Genomic DNA, 16,666 nt, shown 5'->3' on the forward strand with positions numbered 1-16,666 from the left:
AAAGCCACCTGCTATGGCAGTCACTGCCGTGGAGACAAGTGGGTGATAGGGTGGAGAGGGCTCTTTTATGCTCAATGGAAACAGAAGTTCATTATAAAATTTCACCGTTAGTCTCTACAAGCATGAAGCTTCAACGAAGTAGCAGCTGGATTCTCAAAATACACTTCCTGGTGACTGGGACTGGGAGGTGGGATACATCCATTGCATGTGAGGCCATGCACATCTGCAAAAGCCTGAGGGGTTATGACTTACTATCTGCTGTCTGCGGACTATCCCGTATCCCTTCATTTGTGGAAAGAACTTGGTTTGAACACTTGCTTTATTTTTTGTTGGATAATTTGTTGAAACTAATAATAAAGACTGTGAGTCAGTACAATTCATCACTGCTTCCCATTTTAAACTGCGTCAGACTGTGATGTTTAATGGCAATATTTTTACTTTTCTGTTTCTTTTTTTTTCTTCTTCCTCCACTAAGGTCTTCAGGGTCCTGCAAATGCAATCCTTCATAACTATTTCCTTGATGGCAGTGAGAACATTTTCTCTGTAGCTTATAGCCAAGAGTATATTCACTTTTCTTCTCTCTAAATGTATACAGTGCTGTTTATTTCCCTATCCACCTATTACATTTTGCCATTGCCACTTTTCACTATGTGGCAGTGATATATCGCCAGCATTTTGGGGATAGGTCTCATGAATCTGAGCCAGTAGCTCTAAAAATTTAGGCCCACACTACTAACTCTCATTGATTAAATGCTTTTTGAGCTGCTCTGCATTGATAATTTGTGAGTTATGTTCTCTGTTGGTCACCGCCAGAGCCAAAAGAGGGAGAAGCCAAGGAGATGATAGTTCATAGAAAGAGGACATTTACTGCATTGGGACGATGACTTGTCACAAAATATTTTATTTAAATGTGTTTAATGCACTCCCAGACAATGTTTGCAAGCTTTCTTCATTAGTCACAGCAGATTTAGCACAAGAAGGCAAAAGAAAACTGAACCTGGATTGTATGAATGAAATGAGCTCCAGCAGTCAGAGTAGGTAGGTAACATGAGGAAGCTCCTGTTCATACCAGGGCTGTGCTTATTAGTTCTAAGTCTATGCCATTCATTTCATGTTCGCAAGCTAGTTAGGAAAATAAAACTGCTATATTTTGCATGAGAAGTTATTTTTTGCTAGGTTTTGTGGATTTTTTTTTTTTTTTTTAACTTTTAAACTAAAATGGACTTGAAGGAGAAAAAATAAATAAATAAATAAATAAAATAGCACCAGTTGTTTAAAATGCAAAGGAAATTTTGACTTTTTCAAAAGGTGCTCTTCAACTTTGCCTTTTGAGTTAAATATTCCAAAATATAACACGGGATTGCAAGTAGTTTCAATGGACTATCATATGATTGCCAAGGAATAAGTTAAAAGTAAGTGTAACTCAGACTAATGAAAGTTCTACCTCACTTCCTGAGACCCTCCAGGCTTGGATATAAGTCTGTGTTTCTTTAATGAATTATCTCAAGAATTTCACAATGTGAAGTCTGGTAAACTGAAGTATTTTACAGTGAAATGTTACTGTAAATAGCAATTATCTACCTTTGAAGGCCTTTGAGAACAGTCCTTTCCATGCCAACAAAGCCAGCAAAATATGACGTCTTTTGTTCTTACATTACAAAAATGCAACCCTCTTTTCTCCTGCTTTGTTGCAGCTTTCTTGTTTTCTGCATGTTTCAGATTTTGATTCACGAGTTACGCTGTGTTATTACTACACAGTGAGATGTGGCAGTAGATATTTGGGATCAAATTTGTATACTTTGTCATCTGTTTTCCTGGATGCTTTATAAATGGCAGAGGAACGTGTCATCCAGAGCATCACACAACCAGAGATAGGTGAACCTTTCATCTTCAAATGAAATGCTGTGGTTTGGGGGAAAAAAAGTCATTTTTTCTGTGTGCTTATGACATTTGTGTTTCCATGCCGAGTTTTAAACATTTTGGTATTCTTAATTCGAGCGTATCTCAATCATCTTCTGAAATCACTTTTTGCCTTCAAAAGTATTCCTTCAAAATACTACCACAAAATCTGTCTTATTTGCTGCAGGTAGTTAAATAGTTCCACCATCTAGTATAGACATCTCTTCATATCTCAATATACATTTTTAAACATTTTGAGAAAAAGAGAAGTACCTACAAGTCATGTACAGTACTCAGGTATTTACCTCCCTTTTAAGTACACTGTCTCTTTATGAGCACAGGAAAGTTATTCATGTGGATCTCCATTTAAAAAAATATATAATTTGAAAAATTGAGAAGCTGCTGCTTTGCCAGGCACTGTATTATCCCCTGAAGAGAGAACAGATTGGAAATTTAAATAAATAGATGGCAGTTACAGTAGAGTGAACTAACTGGGGATGCATCTTGTGCAAGATTCAGGTAACATCAAGCCTGACAATCTCAGCCCATGCACATCGTTTGAAACATAAACAGCATTTAATTGCTTGGGAAATGGGAGGTTTCCCTGAGAGGAGAACTGTGCTGCTGTTGTTCTTGGGCTCTACTTTAGAGCCAGATTTGGGCAGCGCTACCGACAGTGATTTATCCACAGGGGCAGCTCTCACACAACACCACAGGGTGTAGCTCAGTGCCAGGCGAGTGTGGGGGGAGGCAAAGCTCCTCCTAACAAATCCAACGTGTTCCAGGTTTAATTACTGCTGAAAGGCTATGGGCCTTTTTTTAGCACAATCTTTTTTTTTATCAGTGGTATATCAAGGCAGAGACCTACAATAGACACGCTCTGAGCCTTTAGCATCAGATCTGTTTGCGTAGCCTCCTCATTTTTTAGATCATCATCTTCTTCTTCCTTCTTCCATATGCTGCTGACATCTGCTGTGGCACTGTACATCTGGCTCCAAGTGCCTCACGCAGGGGCTGTGAGCACGCATGTTGCAAGGCTGGTTCTCTCACTGGCAAAGGAGTGAAAGGTGTGTTCAGCTGTCACTGCCCTGATAACCCACTTCCCTGGGCACCTTACTCCATCAGCCCAGAAGAAATGCATTCACTATTAAGTGTATTACCAAAATCACTCTCCCCCACCTAATCTATATTGTATCAATGCAAATGTTAAGGTTTTTGTACGAACCCACTTGATTAAATGTGCAGCACTGCAAAATTGCTTGAGTTAATTACTATGAACTGGCAAATTGCAGCTTGCTGATCTGAAAGTTTGCAATGTGATTTTTCAGAAGTAGGAAGGAAACTCAGTACCTTCATAATTACTTCTTATTGGCAATAATGGCATCTGCAGGATAAGATAATGGATCACTGTGTCTCATGCAAAACCCACCTATGGAAGAATCTTCTCTGACTGAATTTGGAAGAAGGAATTTGATGATGCAGGGGCAAGTGATTTTTATTTTTTTTTTTAAGATATCTTTTAGTAAATGTATATTTTTATCAATTTAGCTAGTCATTTATTATATAACAGCAAGTGTTTCTCAGGAAAAGCATACAGTTAAGGCTATTTAAGATATAGTAAGGTGGATGATTAATCTTTCTTTAAAATAACCCTTTGGCAGTAAGAATTTGTATTCCCAGATTCTCACTTATTATACAGTGCCATTGGGTTAAAAATGTTATTAATCTCAAAAGTACCAGACTGATATGTGTGGTGCATGACACAGTTATATAAAGTATTTGAGCAGGGAAGAAAAAAAAAAATAAAGAAAGTGAGGTAGCAGACTGGAGAGTTGTGTTTCTAGGTCAGTGCAGGAGAAGCTTTTAAGCCAAGAGAAAAATAAGTTGGCGTTGTGTCTGAGAAGCACGTTGCTCCTGGTGTACAGAGGATCTGGTTGGACTTGCCGATGAATGGCTTTACTGCACCTTTTCTCTGACCTGATTCACCCACTTCAGCCACCCACTGGGATTTATCGTTTTCTATTTTGAATTCATCACTTGCCATTGAGAAGTCTTAGTTATAGGCCAACAAAAGAAGTCAGACTAGCCTTGGTCAGACATCTTCCCATGCAGTTATATGGAGTGAAGGAGTCTCCTGGCTCGCCTCTGTCCCTTTTTGTGATAGCAGGACTGGGCTCAGTTTGAAATTCTGGCAGTGGGCTGTGATGAGATGGGCAGCTCCAGGATGGGAACATATCCAGATGTGAAGTTCTCAGAACAGGAGAGACATGGACCTGTTGGAGTGCATCAAGAGAAGGGCCACCAAAATAATCCAAAGGATGAAACACCTCTCCTATGAGGACAGGCTGAGAGAGCTGAGGCTGTTCAGCCTGGAGAAGAGAAGGCTCTGAGGGAGACCTGAGAGCAGCTTTTCAGTATCTAAAGGAGGGCTGTAAGAAAGAAAGGGACAGACTTTTTAGCAGGGCTGTTGTAATAGGACAGGGCAAAATTGTTTCAGACTAAAAAAAGGGAGATTTAGATTGTGTATAAGGAAAAAGCTTTTTATAGAAAAGGTGATGAGGCACTGGCACAGGTTGCCCAGGAAGGTGGTAGATGCCCTCACTGTCTCTGGAAACACCAAAGGTCAGGCTGGATGGGGCTCTGAGAAACCTGATTTAGCTGTAGGTGTCCCTGTTCATTGCAGGGGACTTTTAAAAGTCTCTTCCAACTCAAAAGATTCTGTGGTACTAACAAAGCTAAAAGAAATTGGAGCCCTAGTGTTTGGCGTTGCCCTAAGTAAAAATTCAGCGTATAATGTTACTCTCAAAGTTCAAAAACATAAAGCTGGATATATTTGAGATATATTTATGCATGTAAAAATATTAAGATTGGTTGAGTAGTTTCAGAGTGATGGACTAGCCTGTCTATTGGCTAAGGCCTTAGAAACCATAATCTCTGTAGTGAAAGCACATTATGGATGTGCTCAACATTGAGAGTCACAGCATTTCTGATTACTATGAACTGAGTTCTGTCCTTACACCAGGGAAACTCCATAAACTGAGAGTAACATCATTGTTTCCAATGCTTTTTCCCAATTTGCTATTTGTTAGCAATTCATGTCATAGCTTTTTTCTATAAGGAATATGATGTCATTTGGGGTTGCTTTCAGGTGGTCAAATTGTGGGCAGAAAAATGCAAAACATTTGTCAATAAATTGTTCCTCTTTATATATAAATATCCCCTATGACAATTTCCCAGACAGCTCTAGGGATGCATTTTCTTTTCTTTATATTGCATTGCATCTAAGTTGTGAGCTAGGATTTAAGTGCCAAATATCTTCAGTTGACATAAGAGGAATTTGAAATATCTTATCTCTAGAGGCATGTGATTGAGTCTAGCAGCACCTGGAAGTCTCTAGTGACAGACACCCAGCCAGCCGTCCTCAGTAGATGGGTATATGAAAAGACACAGCATGCATCACAGCTTACAGTGTAACTCGAAAACCCAACACACATACACAAATGCTGTGTAGGTGTTCTGCAGCTGCTGTGCTTGTATAATAGTTGGAATTCCTTGGACCAAATGTTGATGACTCTTGCAGAGATGGCTGTATTTGAGCAGGTCACCTCAGGCTCCTTTTGCAGCTGATTGAGGAAAGCATGCACTTTTGGGGCTCAGTTCACCTGACCTTCAAGTAGACAGCTGGAGGATAACTGATGCCCAGGAAATGTCAATTTCTTTCCATTAACTGTGCAAGGAGCCTTGGGCTACAAACTCAGAGACTGACATGAAGGAGATGGTTTCTACCTTACTTTCTTAAAGCATGCTCTAATTTGGAGGAGAAAAGATTTAAGTGCAAGAAATAATCCACCGTGTACTCATTTTTAAGGAACAATTACATATAAAAGCATGTCTTACATAAAGGAATTTATTTTAAGAGTATGTTTTTAAACAGTGTATATTTATGTGCATCTTACCTCAAGGGAATAATTTTGAAAAGAATTAGGAGGTTTGTTTTATTTTTTTAATGAATGGCTGCAATCATGACAGTTCATGCTCTGCTTAAATTAGATTCCATTGCTGTATTTCTTCTGCTATTTATCTACTAAATAAAATATAAATGAACAATCCGGTATAAAAATCTGATTTTCCAAGTGAATCTCTGATTGCTCAGAAAGAGTCACCGCATTCTGGATGAAGAAAATTAATTCATGGTGAGTTACCTTGTGCCAGCCACTGAGCATTTGGGTTTGGAATAGAAAAATACTTCAAACTTCTCTATTTCTAGAAGGTAAAATAAGGAAATTTTGAATCAGTAGAGAAAAGATTTTACTGACTAATGTGCTCCTGTTGTGAATATATTACCCTCTGGCATTTTTTAATGCATCTTCTAATTATGTAATCAATGAAGATTCTGATGTTTACCATTGCTAGTTTTTTATTCCTGATAGTACATAGCCATGAATTAACTGTAACAGGCCCACAGACCTCTGCAGCTCTCTGGCAGGATAGTAAGTTAAAACAGGCTTTCAGCATGTCCTTTTAAATGGGTTGAATCTATCTGACAGACGGATGGCATGTTTAAGAACATCTCTTGTACATACCAACTGTTCCCGATGAAAACAAAACAAAAGGAGTAGTGTTTTCATTTCATGCAGATTCTGAAGCAAAACAACATGAGGCCATGTACTGTGGAGAGATTAAAGTAAGAAAAAGGGAAAATGGCTCTGTGGATCTGATTTTCCTGATGCAGCTCCATGAAGCATTTTTGCCCAGTTGTGCACACTGTTTCATCACTGGTGTACTTCTTCAGAGGTAGTCCCAACTTTGTTGTTTGTGTTTTGACCTAGATAGAACAGGATAATTTATTCATAATGGTACTTAGGTGTTGGGTGATAAATTACACGGAATGAAACAGATAATGATGTCTACAAGAGAAAAGAAGATTTGTGTCATTATTCTCTTCTCACGGCCAGCCACATCCTCAGTGTTAACATCCTCAGAATGACCTGACTCCACAGATTGTTAGAAATTGCATACTAGCATTCCCCACAGCCCTTACAGGTTCTTTTTATTGACTATTGTAATTACAATAAACATTATGTTCTAGGAATGAGTTCTTGGCTATACTGGATCTGTGACATGCAATTCCAATGCATTTCAGCAGGCTGAAGATGTTATCCAAGTTTAAAGATTTTTTGCTTGTTTGCGTAAAGAGGCTTTGCACAAGTTTCATTTATATCTTTTTTTTTTTTTTTTTTGAGGCCTGTATTCAGCTAATTCACTCATCAGGGACTATTAATACATACCTGCCTTGTTTGCAGCCAGAAAAACTAGGAAGTGGAGAGTAATGAAAGGGAACAATATGGAAAATAAAGATACCTGACTGTCTTTTCCTTCTCACAGACAATTATTTAATGAATGATGATGACGATTAATCATGTTAGCATAAAAAGACATCATGCAGAGATAGGATGTTATGATGCTCTTATTTTGCAGGGGTTTTTTTCAGGCATCTTGAGTGAACATGCCTATCCAGCTGTGGCAAGCAAATCCCATTGCTGTAGCTGAAAGCATGTTTTAGTTAATAAGATGCTAAAGATCAGGCAATGTAAAATCTATTCTTTGCAGAGCTGTGGGCGCAGAGCGTGTCACTTGTCCTCTCTGCACTTCAGGCTCCTTGCCTTTTAGGGCAGTGATTGCTGATTGAGAATAAAAGCCCAAATCATCACTCGAGTATTAGTATTTCATTATTCTTTGCACATAGAATGCAGAGTCCTACAATGTTCCACATTTCTGTATCCTCCAACACAGTTGGTCGGTTTTAATATCTTCCAATTTTCATTTTAAATGTCTTTTCGTAGGTTTTAATATTGTCCAATTTTCATTTTAAATGTCTTTTGGCTGGTCTTAATATCTTCTAGTTTTCATTTTAATTGTCGTTTGGTTATAATCACGCTACTTCTCTATACCATAACAGCATGCTTTTTCTTTCAGAAAAGTATACCTGCCATGTAAAATGCATGAAGAAATCTAAACAGCAAGGACCAGATGAGCTGTTTAAAATGATTTATTGGGAAATTGAAGTTTTATAGAATAAAAATCTATGGAAAAAGCAAGATCAAATTGCACAGAAATGCTTCCACAGGAAGACACTTTGTTGTAATAACATTTTCTTGCAGTTCAGCCTAAATTGAACTTAAAAAGAAATGTGTCTTCTTAACCTCGATGAAGCCGGAAGTGTAATGGATGCCACGTTAAGAGTCTTCTGACAAAGCTGAGAGCACTGTCAGAGGAAATAAGATTACTTGGGGAGAGAGTGCATGAAATCTAACCACTAGGTTTTCTTGATCTTCTTGCAGAGACATATAACTTCATCTACCTGAATGGTAATCCAAAAGAAGTACTCCACGTATGTGTCTGGATTCATTTGGACTGCTTTAAGAAAAATATTTTACATGAAACGCAGACAAACACAAAATACAAAACAAATACAGATGCATCATCTGTTCAGAGCAGTTCCTTGTAATTAATCAGTGCTTCAAGCAGGAATTGTTCAGATTAGTTATTGTTCATTAATTAAGAATGTGATGTTAGTGAAATCTGTTGACAAAAGTAGGGCTGAGCACAAGCTCCCAGACTGAGCATTTGACCACGCTGATTAATGAGGACAAATTTCATTTCTTCAGTGGATCTGGTAACATAAATGTCTCACTCTACTCTAAGGTCATTTCAAATTGCTGAACAGCTTAAGAGAGCTGTTGCAAAAGAGAGGAGTCAAGCCGTGGAGGGTGGAGGCTGCTTTTTACTGTGAGAAGGCTATTAAAATGAGCAGAAAACAGGTCCTGATGGCAGATTTCTGGAGCTACATAGGGTAGAGCTTGCTTCCTTCATCTGATAGAACAAGGGACCCAAAAGTTGCACCAAATGGTGTACCACGAGCATGATTTATAGTGATTTTAAAGCAACACAGAGCAGAAAGCATGTCCTTGGAAGGGTATTTATACTTGCAGTTTAAAACCTGTGCTTTGATTGTTCTAGATGATAGCAAGTTTTCAGAGGCCATCACAGTGCTGCTAACCTGGATTGAGCGAGGCGAGGTGAATCGTCGCTCTGCAAACCAGTTCTATTCAATGGTGCAGTCTGCAAACAGCCACGTTCGCCGTCTCATGAACGAAAAGGCCGCTCATGAGCAAGAGATGGAGCAAGCCAAGGAGAGTTTTAAAAATGCCTTAACAGGGATCCTGACTCAATGTAAGTAACTTCTTTTTGTCCAGTGGTGTTGTAGTGATGGTGGTGGTGGTGGTAGTGGTTTTTTTGTTTGTTTGTTTGTTTGTTTGCTTGGGGGTAAGTAGTTGCAATGCAGTCATATTCTACTTCATATCCTATTTCATACTCTATGGCAATTTGGAGGAACAAGGACCATTCCTAAGAGCTTATTTCTCAAGGTGAGCAAAGTTTCAGTAGTTCTTTTATTAACAGACAAAAACGTGCTCTATGCATAATGTCTACAGTTACGTAGACCTAACACTTCAGGAACAAACCAGACAGAAGCCTTACTGCTCTAAAAAAAGACTGTGCCTTTGTGAAGTGATTTGTAACCTGTGAGATGCAGCTAGTTAACTAGGCCAGTTACAGAATAGAGGACAATTAGGTTATATTTTTAGCCTGGATTTAGGGAAAAGGCAATAGGATTCAGCAACTTTAAGGATATATTCACAGTGTACCAGGCCGCTCCCACAGTAGAAGAATTTGCTGTGCTGCTTCTGGCATCAGGACTACTCAGCTGATACAATGCCAGTATTAATTTGGCAGATAAACGGTCTTAAATATTTAGTGCTGGCAGCTATTTCCTTAGAACAGAAATATAATCAATGAAGTTGCCTTAATGGGATTCCTTCATAAAAAAGCAATCAGGATACTTGCCTAAAAGTGTTCTTCAAAGGGATAGAATAAAAAGAAGAGATAGAAGAAAGAGAAAAAAGAAAAAAAAAAAAAAAAAAATTTTAAAAAAGGCAAGAAAAAGAAATTTAATTGTTGCTGTTTTTAACTTGTCTCTACAATATCTTTGGGTCCATCTCCTTCATCTAACTGCCACATTGTGAAATTACATGATGCTGCTCAAGCAAGAAGCTTAAAGATACTCAAGTGGAGACTGGAACTAGTATGGAAATTAATAACATAAACTGAGAGAATTTACCAGATGGAGAACAACAGAGTTGAAGCATTGCAATTTCTGAATCTTTCTATAAATACATAAATCTCGTCTTTCTATAAATACATAAACCCTAAAAGCTTTTCCGCACTATTTTTCTGGTCCCTTGGTTCCCCCAAAAGTTATGGCCAAGGGCAGAAGTTTAGATGGTCTTGCCCAAGCTTCCTCAATTAGGAAAACCCTTTTTTGCCTAGATGACAGAGAGTGTTGTCTCCCAACCTAAAGAGTTTAGACTCCTGAACTTAGGGAGGAAGAATATGGGACAAAGGCACTTGATTTCTGTGGACATATGTTCAGTGAGTAAATTTTTAAAAACAGCTAATTTGCTCAGTAATTTGCTAGTCAATGTCCTCTATCTCAGCTACTGAAAGACAGTGTGAGGAGATAAGACACAGGCACCATGCATGGCCATGCTGTTCAATTCACATCAGGGCCTCTGCATTTCTGTGTGCAACAGCCAGACCTAGTATTCAGAAACACCTTCTTTAGCTTGCATTCAGAATAATCCCCCATTGTCAGCAGGCTGAACGTTAGTTAAATCTGTCTAAATTAGCTCGTTTGTCACCAACTGTTGTGGAACATCTGTCACTTGGAAATGGAGATCCCTGTAGTTTCAGGTGGGAACTTGCAGTTTGGCTATCTGGTTTGTTCCTGTAATGTGCTGAATGTTCAGTGTACAGAAACAGAAATAGGTCTGGCTTCAAAACATGATTCTCAGAGTGACGCAGTCACAGCAATGGCCTGGAAGAAGAATTTCTGGCAGATCTGGCCTGTGAGGACAAGGTCAGCAAAAGCACAGGCTCAGAGAAAGGTGTTACATGCCATGGATTTTATAAGAACAAATTTTATGAGCTTTGCAGATGCTTCACATTGGTTATTTTATAAGCATCATAAACATTGGCCATTATTAGCATTAATGTCTTATCAAAATTCTCTGCAAAGTTGCTATGAACAGATGGATGATGTTTTGCTTTACCCATGTATATGCCTAAGATTGCTAAACATGGAGACTGTGAAATGAGCTTCCTTTTTTCAAGAATTTTCTTGTATTTGAATATCTGAGGAATGTTTTTATACCTCTTTTTCTATTGTTTTCCCACAACCCTATATAATGAGCTACACTTAAGCTATCACTTAATATGAATCTGAAAATAATGATTGTCCAAAATAGATGGCTGCTCTATTAAATTCTGCAGAGTGACTAAAATCAGCTCTGCTGTTCTGCAGTAGGATCTGAAAGTCTAACATAATGCTCCAGCTTTGTAGTCATTTGACACAGATATTACAGTACTTTTAAAATAGTGTGTCATGTTCTAAGTCAGATGTCCAACTCTGAACTGACCATTCTGGGCCTTTTGTGCATCTAGTAGAGAAAAATATGTATTTCAAGATGATGAGTCATCAGATCCACCTGGTAGTACTCTTCCAGTGAGATGAATCATCCCTTGGCAATGCCTTTTATTCTGTGCTCCCCATAGAGGACTCACAGGGAACCAGCACCAGATGTCCAACTTCTACATGCTTAGTTTGGAGTAGACAGTCTTAATACAGAAGGGTAGATCCTCGTGTTAGTTATAAATGTCAGAATTGAAGCAATGTGTATTATGGGGAATGAAGAAGAAATAGTGGACTGGAAGTGCACTCACTTGGAACACATGTACTCTCTATATGGGTCTCAGTATAAAACTGAGGATTTCTGTGACCAGAACATTTCAGTTTATTGGCCCAGACACTAATGAAGTACAGGTATTGAAATTCCTGCTACCATCTGCTTGCAGGTATTTAGAAGTTTACCTAAGTGAATTACCCCTAAAAATTTGGGTCAAATGTTCAGGACATGGATTAATTACCCAACCAAGATATTTGTTCCAGGATAATCAGCAAAATAAAGTATTGCCTTTCTCATACCACCAACCTACAGCCTCTGATTTAAGTTCTACAGGGGGTTTTAGCCTTCATGTAATGCTTCTTCAGTTATTTAAAGGACCAAGACAGAAAAACGCTCATTACCTTCTTCTTTTTATTAAGTTACCTATTTTTTCTAGATTTGAATCTGTACTTGAAATGTGGATCGTTCTGTCTTTGTGGTTTCATTTCTAAATTCTTCCATTTTGCTTCCATAACACCACTGCATGTGACACTACTCTCAGACTTTCCATGTATCTCCTTTTCATTTCCTCCCAAACCACCTTTTCTTAGCCTAAGGCTTGTAGATGTTGATCTTCATGTTTAAGAGAAATGGAAGAAATGGAAGCCCTAGAGACATCTGCACTGGGTTGTTTTTCAGACTACACCAAAGCTGCAGTTTTTTTGCTCTGAGTTTCTCATCCCTTCATTGTAAATTTAATCTGTTTCTTACTGAGGTTTCAAACTACTTTGTGCAATGCCCCTAGACAATATTTTTTAAAGTACCTCTTGGTGAATAAGAGCCAAATCCCTCGTTCAAATATAAATTTGGTATCCCAAGAATTAGACAAAGAGATGGGGGTGTCCCCAAATGCAGGTAGATAGACAAATGGTGTAATTAACTGAAGTTCTCCATGGTTGAGTACTGAGCAGCTAATGACACCTTCCTACTTGGTAATTTTTGTCAGTCTATTGGATGAATCTTCCAGGTTCTTAGACACCAAGTCCCTTTCAGAGCCTATGAAACTGTCTTTTGTGCGCTGTGGAGTAAGAGTGGGAAGGTAGTTTCTCCCCAAGAGCTTCCTGTCCAGATTACATCTTTGTCCTATGATAGATTTCAGTAGGCCTTCAGCAAATTTTGGTGCCTAATGGTCAGAACAATCTTTATTGTGTAATGTTTAAAAACCCTGAATGCTAGTGAAAGAACTGTACGTAAGCCTCCCTCCTTCCAAGACCACTTCAAGTGGTAAGGTGCCCTGAAAGGGATTGTTGACATCCCATAGGGCATGTGATAGACCTTCAGCTGCAGTATTTATTGTGCTGTAACTAATGACAGATATGTCCTTACCTCTTGATGGATGTGGGATCACTGGAAAGGGAAGCCACTTTCCAGAAACCTTGGGATCCCTCTGTGCATTAGTTGGCATCAAGGAGAAGAGATATGCTGCAGGCTCTCATCCTACCTTGGCAAGCATTAGTTGCTTCACTGACTCTCAATAAGCAGTTTTTGAAAACAGGATGTAGACTTCTAAATCTCTTAGACATGTCTAAAGGTCATCATCATAACTTTTATTCACAATGGCTAAATAACAACCCTACTTTTGACATTAGGAAATCCAGTGGCAATTCAATGTAGCAATCTCTATCACTCCAACTGGCCCAATATGCCCTAGTAGGCCATCCTAATATTTGCAGCAGACCTCATAGGCAAGCTACACAACACTTTTTTTTCCAGTTCAGCTACTAAACACTATGTCATTATAATAACAAAAACAAAAACTGTTACGAAGTTAAGTACATTTTTTAAGAGAAAAGATGCAATTCTCACTGGAACTGCTGAAGTATTTGTACTGAAAACAAATTTTGCCACTAACTGAAACAATACTGAAATCTTTTTCTTGGTACGGCTATAATTGTAATCAAGGATTAATGCCATGTAGTTTGGAGCAGCTTATATAATCTTAAAATATGAGGATTTGAATAAGTGGATAAAAACGCCTTTATTTATTCTTTTTAAGAGAAGGAAAAAGCATCTCAGTGAGTCACTACTTTTGTCTGGACAGCAAGCTGACTACTGAGAGGGTCAGAAAAAGTACTGCAATTTTCATTATACCAGTGGTGCACCTTTGTCACACAACCCACAAGCCAGCAGAGGAAAAGTCCATGTGTACGTGAGTGGTATCCTAGTTATGCAAGGAGCTGTGATCAGAATGACACGGTGTGGTTCTCTGAATCTAACAATTGTCATGTAGATGCACTACTGCACTTTCCTGAAAGGGATAAGGAAGGATGTGAGGAGGCATTCACAGCAACTAAAAAGCACCATCTAAATAAGTGCACAGCATCATCAACCAGAATTTCATGACAATTCTATGTGCTTTTGTTTTTTGAAAATGATCTTAAGGTCTAAACTATGTAGTCCATACCTATCCATCTTGTAGGTATTCTTTCCACCTTGCTACCGAGAGAAACTAATTTTCACTCCACAATTCAATATATGGAGTGCCTACCACTTCTTTCTGCTGCCAGTAATCTTGTTTGCTTTCTTATGCTGATGCATTTTATGTAAAATGTACATAGAGGTAACAGCAAAGAGATACACAGCGTTTGGTTTCTGAAACCAAAGGAACCTCAAATTGGGAAATTATATTTATCTACTTAACTTGCTGCTTTTATTCATGACAGGTTTGTGAGGCTAAATACACCTTTGTGTTGTCTCAGTAGGGCTATTCTTGAAGAATCAAGGAGAAAAACTCTGTTTCTCTCCCCCTTGAAAAGATCAGGATTGGCACCTCCAGTCTCACCGCCCTCTCTGCTGAATGACCATAACAGTGTATTACAGTGCTCTGACATTTTATCAAATTACTGAGAATATTCAATGTATTTCTCCTAGTTGATAAAACAAACAAAAAAGGACTTAAAGAGAAATAACTCTGATGGGAAATCATGGAATCACAGAATCACAGAATCACAGGGCTAGAAAGGACCCACAAGATCATCTAGTCCAACTGTCCTTACGCTACCGTTGCTACCACAAGCTACTAAACTGTATCTCATAGCTCCTCATCCAGACATTATCAAGCAATAGAATGGCTTGGGTTAGAAGAGACCTTAAAGATCATCTAGTTCCAACTCCCTGACATGGGCAGGGTTGCCACCCACCCGCTCAGGCTGCCCAGGACCCTATCCTGACAGGCCTTGAGTACCTACAGGGTTACGGTACCCACAGCTTCTCTGGGCAGCCTGTGCCAGTGCCTCATGCTCTCTGAGTAAAGAATTTCTTCCTAACATCTAATCTAAATCTTCCCTCTTTTAGTTTAAAACTGTTCCTCCTTGTCCTATCACTATCAGACCATATAAAAAGTCGATCTTCCTCCTGCTTTATAAAGACCCCTTTATTACTGGAAGACCATAGTGAGGTTTCTCCGGAGCCTTCTCATCTTCAAGCTGTGCAGGCCCAACTCCCTCAGCCTTTCTGCATAGGAGAAGTGTTCCAGCCCTCTCATCATCTTTCTGGTCCTTTTCTGGATCCACTCCAACAGCTCCACATCTTTATTTTTGTGCTGGGGACTCCAGACCTGTATGTAGTACTCCAGATGAGGCATCATGAAGGCAGAGTAGAGAAATCAATCCTCCCCTACTCCCTGCTGGCCACCCCTCTTTTGATGCATGTCAGGATACTGCTGGCCTTCCAGGCTGCAAGTGTACGCCACTTACTCATGTCCAACTTTTCATCCGCCAGAACCCCTAAATCCTTCACTGCTGGGCTGCTCTCAAGTTCTTCTCCCAGTCTGTATACATATCTAGGATTGCCCCAACCCCAAGTTCATCTTGTATTGGGCCTTGTTGAACTTTATTAGAATCACATGGGCCCACTTTTCAAGCCTGTCCGGGTCCTTCTGGATGGCATCTCTTCCTTCTATCGTATCAACTGTACCACTCAGCTTGGTGTCATAATCAGACTTGCTGAGGGTGCACTCAATCCCATTGTCTAAGCTGTTCATACAGATGAAAAGCACCAGTCCCAAGGCAGAACCCTATTGGGCACTACTCACGACTGGTCTCCAACAAAAACCCTCTGTCTGTGGCCATGCAGCTAAATATTTATCCACTGAATAGTCCACCCTTCAAATCCATATTTTTGCAATTTAGAGATAAGGATGTGGTATAAGACCATACCAAAAGCCTTCTAGAAGTCCAGGCAGTCCAGTATCAGTTGCCCTTCCGTTTTCTACTGACATTGTCAATCCATCATAGAAGGCCATCAGATTGGTCAAGCAAAATCTGCCCGTTTTGAAGCCATCTTGTCTGCCTCAGTTCACCTCCTCATCTCATGTGTGCCTTGGTATATCTTCCTGGAAAATCAGCTCCATGATCTTCCCAGGCACAGACACAAGGCTCGCTGGCCTGTAGATCACCGGTCTTACTTTCTCAGTTTTTTAAAAATGGGAGTGTTATTTCTTTTTTTCCAGTCACCGGGGACTTTGCCTGACAGCCACAACTTTTCAAATATGATGGAGAGTGGATGCATTCTGAACAGATTTAATAAAATTATGCTTACTTCTAGACAGTTCATTTTCATATCTCTCCGGATATGATTTAATCTGCTTTAACATTATCAGTGCATTCAGAGATATAATCTGAATTTTAATATAAAGAAAAGGAATAAAAATATTAAAAATCTTTTTTGAGATTTTCTCAAAAGGAGATTGGAATAAGTAAGTTTTGTTTTTCTTCCTAATTTCACTTCGAAAGTTCCTCTCTTACTTTTGAAAAGGTAGCATTTTCACTGACACATTGGTGATTACTAAAATTACCATCTTATCAGATTTGCTTTAAATACAGCATCACAGTTCTTTTTTGCCAATAATCTTTGAACTCTTTAGTATATTCTCTTAGTAATATAAATGAAACTGGTTTCATTACAGATATTATAAGCATTCTAGT

General features: G+C 39.0%; 1 protein-coding gene across 7 annotated transcripts in view; it reads left to right on the forward strand.

Annotated features, from left to right (window-relative positions):
* Window positions 1-16,666, forward strand: part of ENOX1 (ecto-NOX disulfide-thiol exchanger 1) — a 365,715-nt gene that overhangs the window by 273,362 nt on the left and 75,687 nt on the right. For all 7 annotated transcript variants that reach the window (XM_042867022.1, XM_042867020.1, XM_042867019.1 and 4 more), the window contains one exon: window positions 8,920-9,132. In XM_042867022.1, coding sequence (XP_042722956.1) covers window positions 8,920-9,132 — 213 coding nt within the window. The remainder of the gene's footprint in view (window positions 1-8,919; window positions 9,133-16,666) is intronic.

Source organism: Lagopus leucura, unplaced genomic scaffold (genome assembly GCF_019238085.1).
Source record: "Lagopus leucura isolate 7727_CA_CO unplaced genomic scaffold, USGS_WTPT01 Super-Scaffold_100001, whole genome shotgun sequence".
In the NCBI taxonomy this organism is placed as follows: Eukaryota; Metazoa; Chordata; class Aves; order Galliformes; family Phasianidae; genus Lagopus; species Lagopus leucura.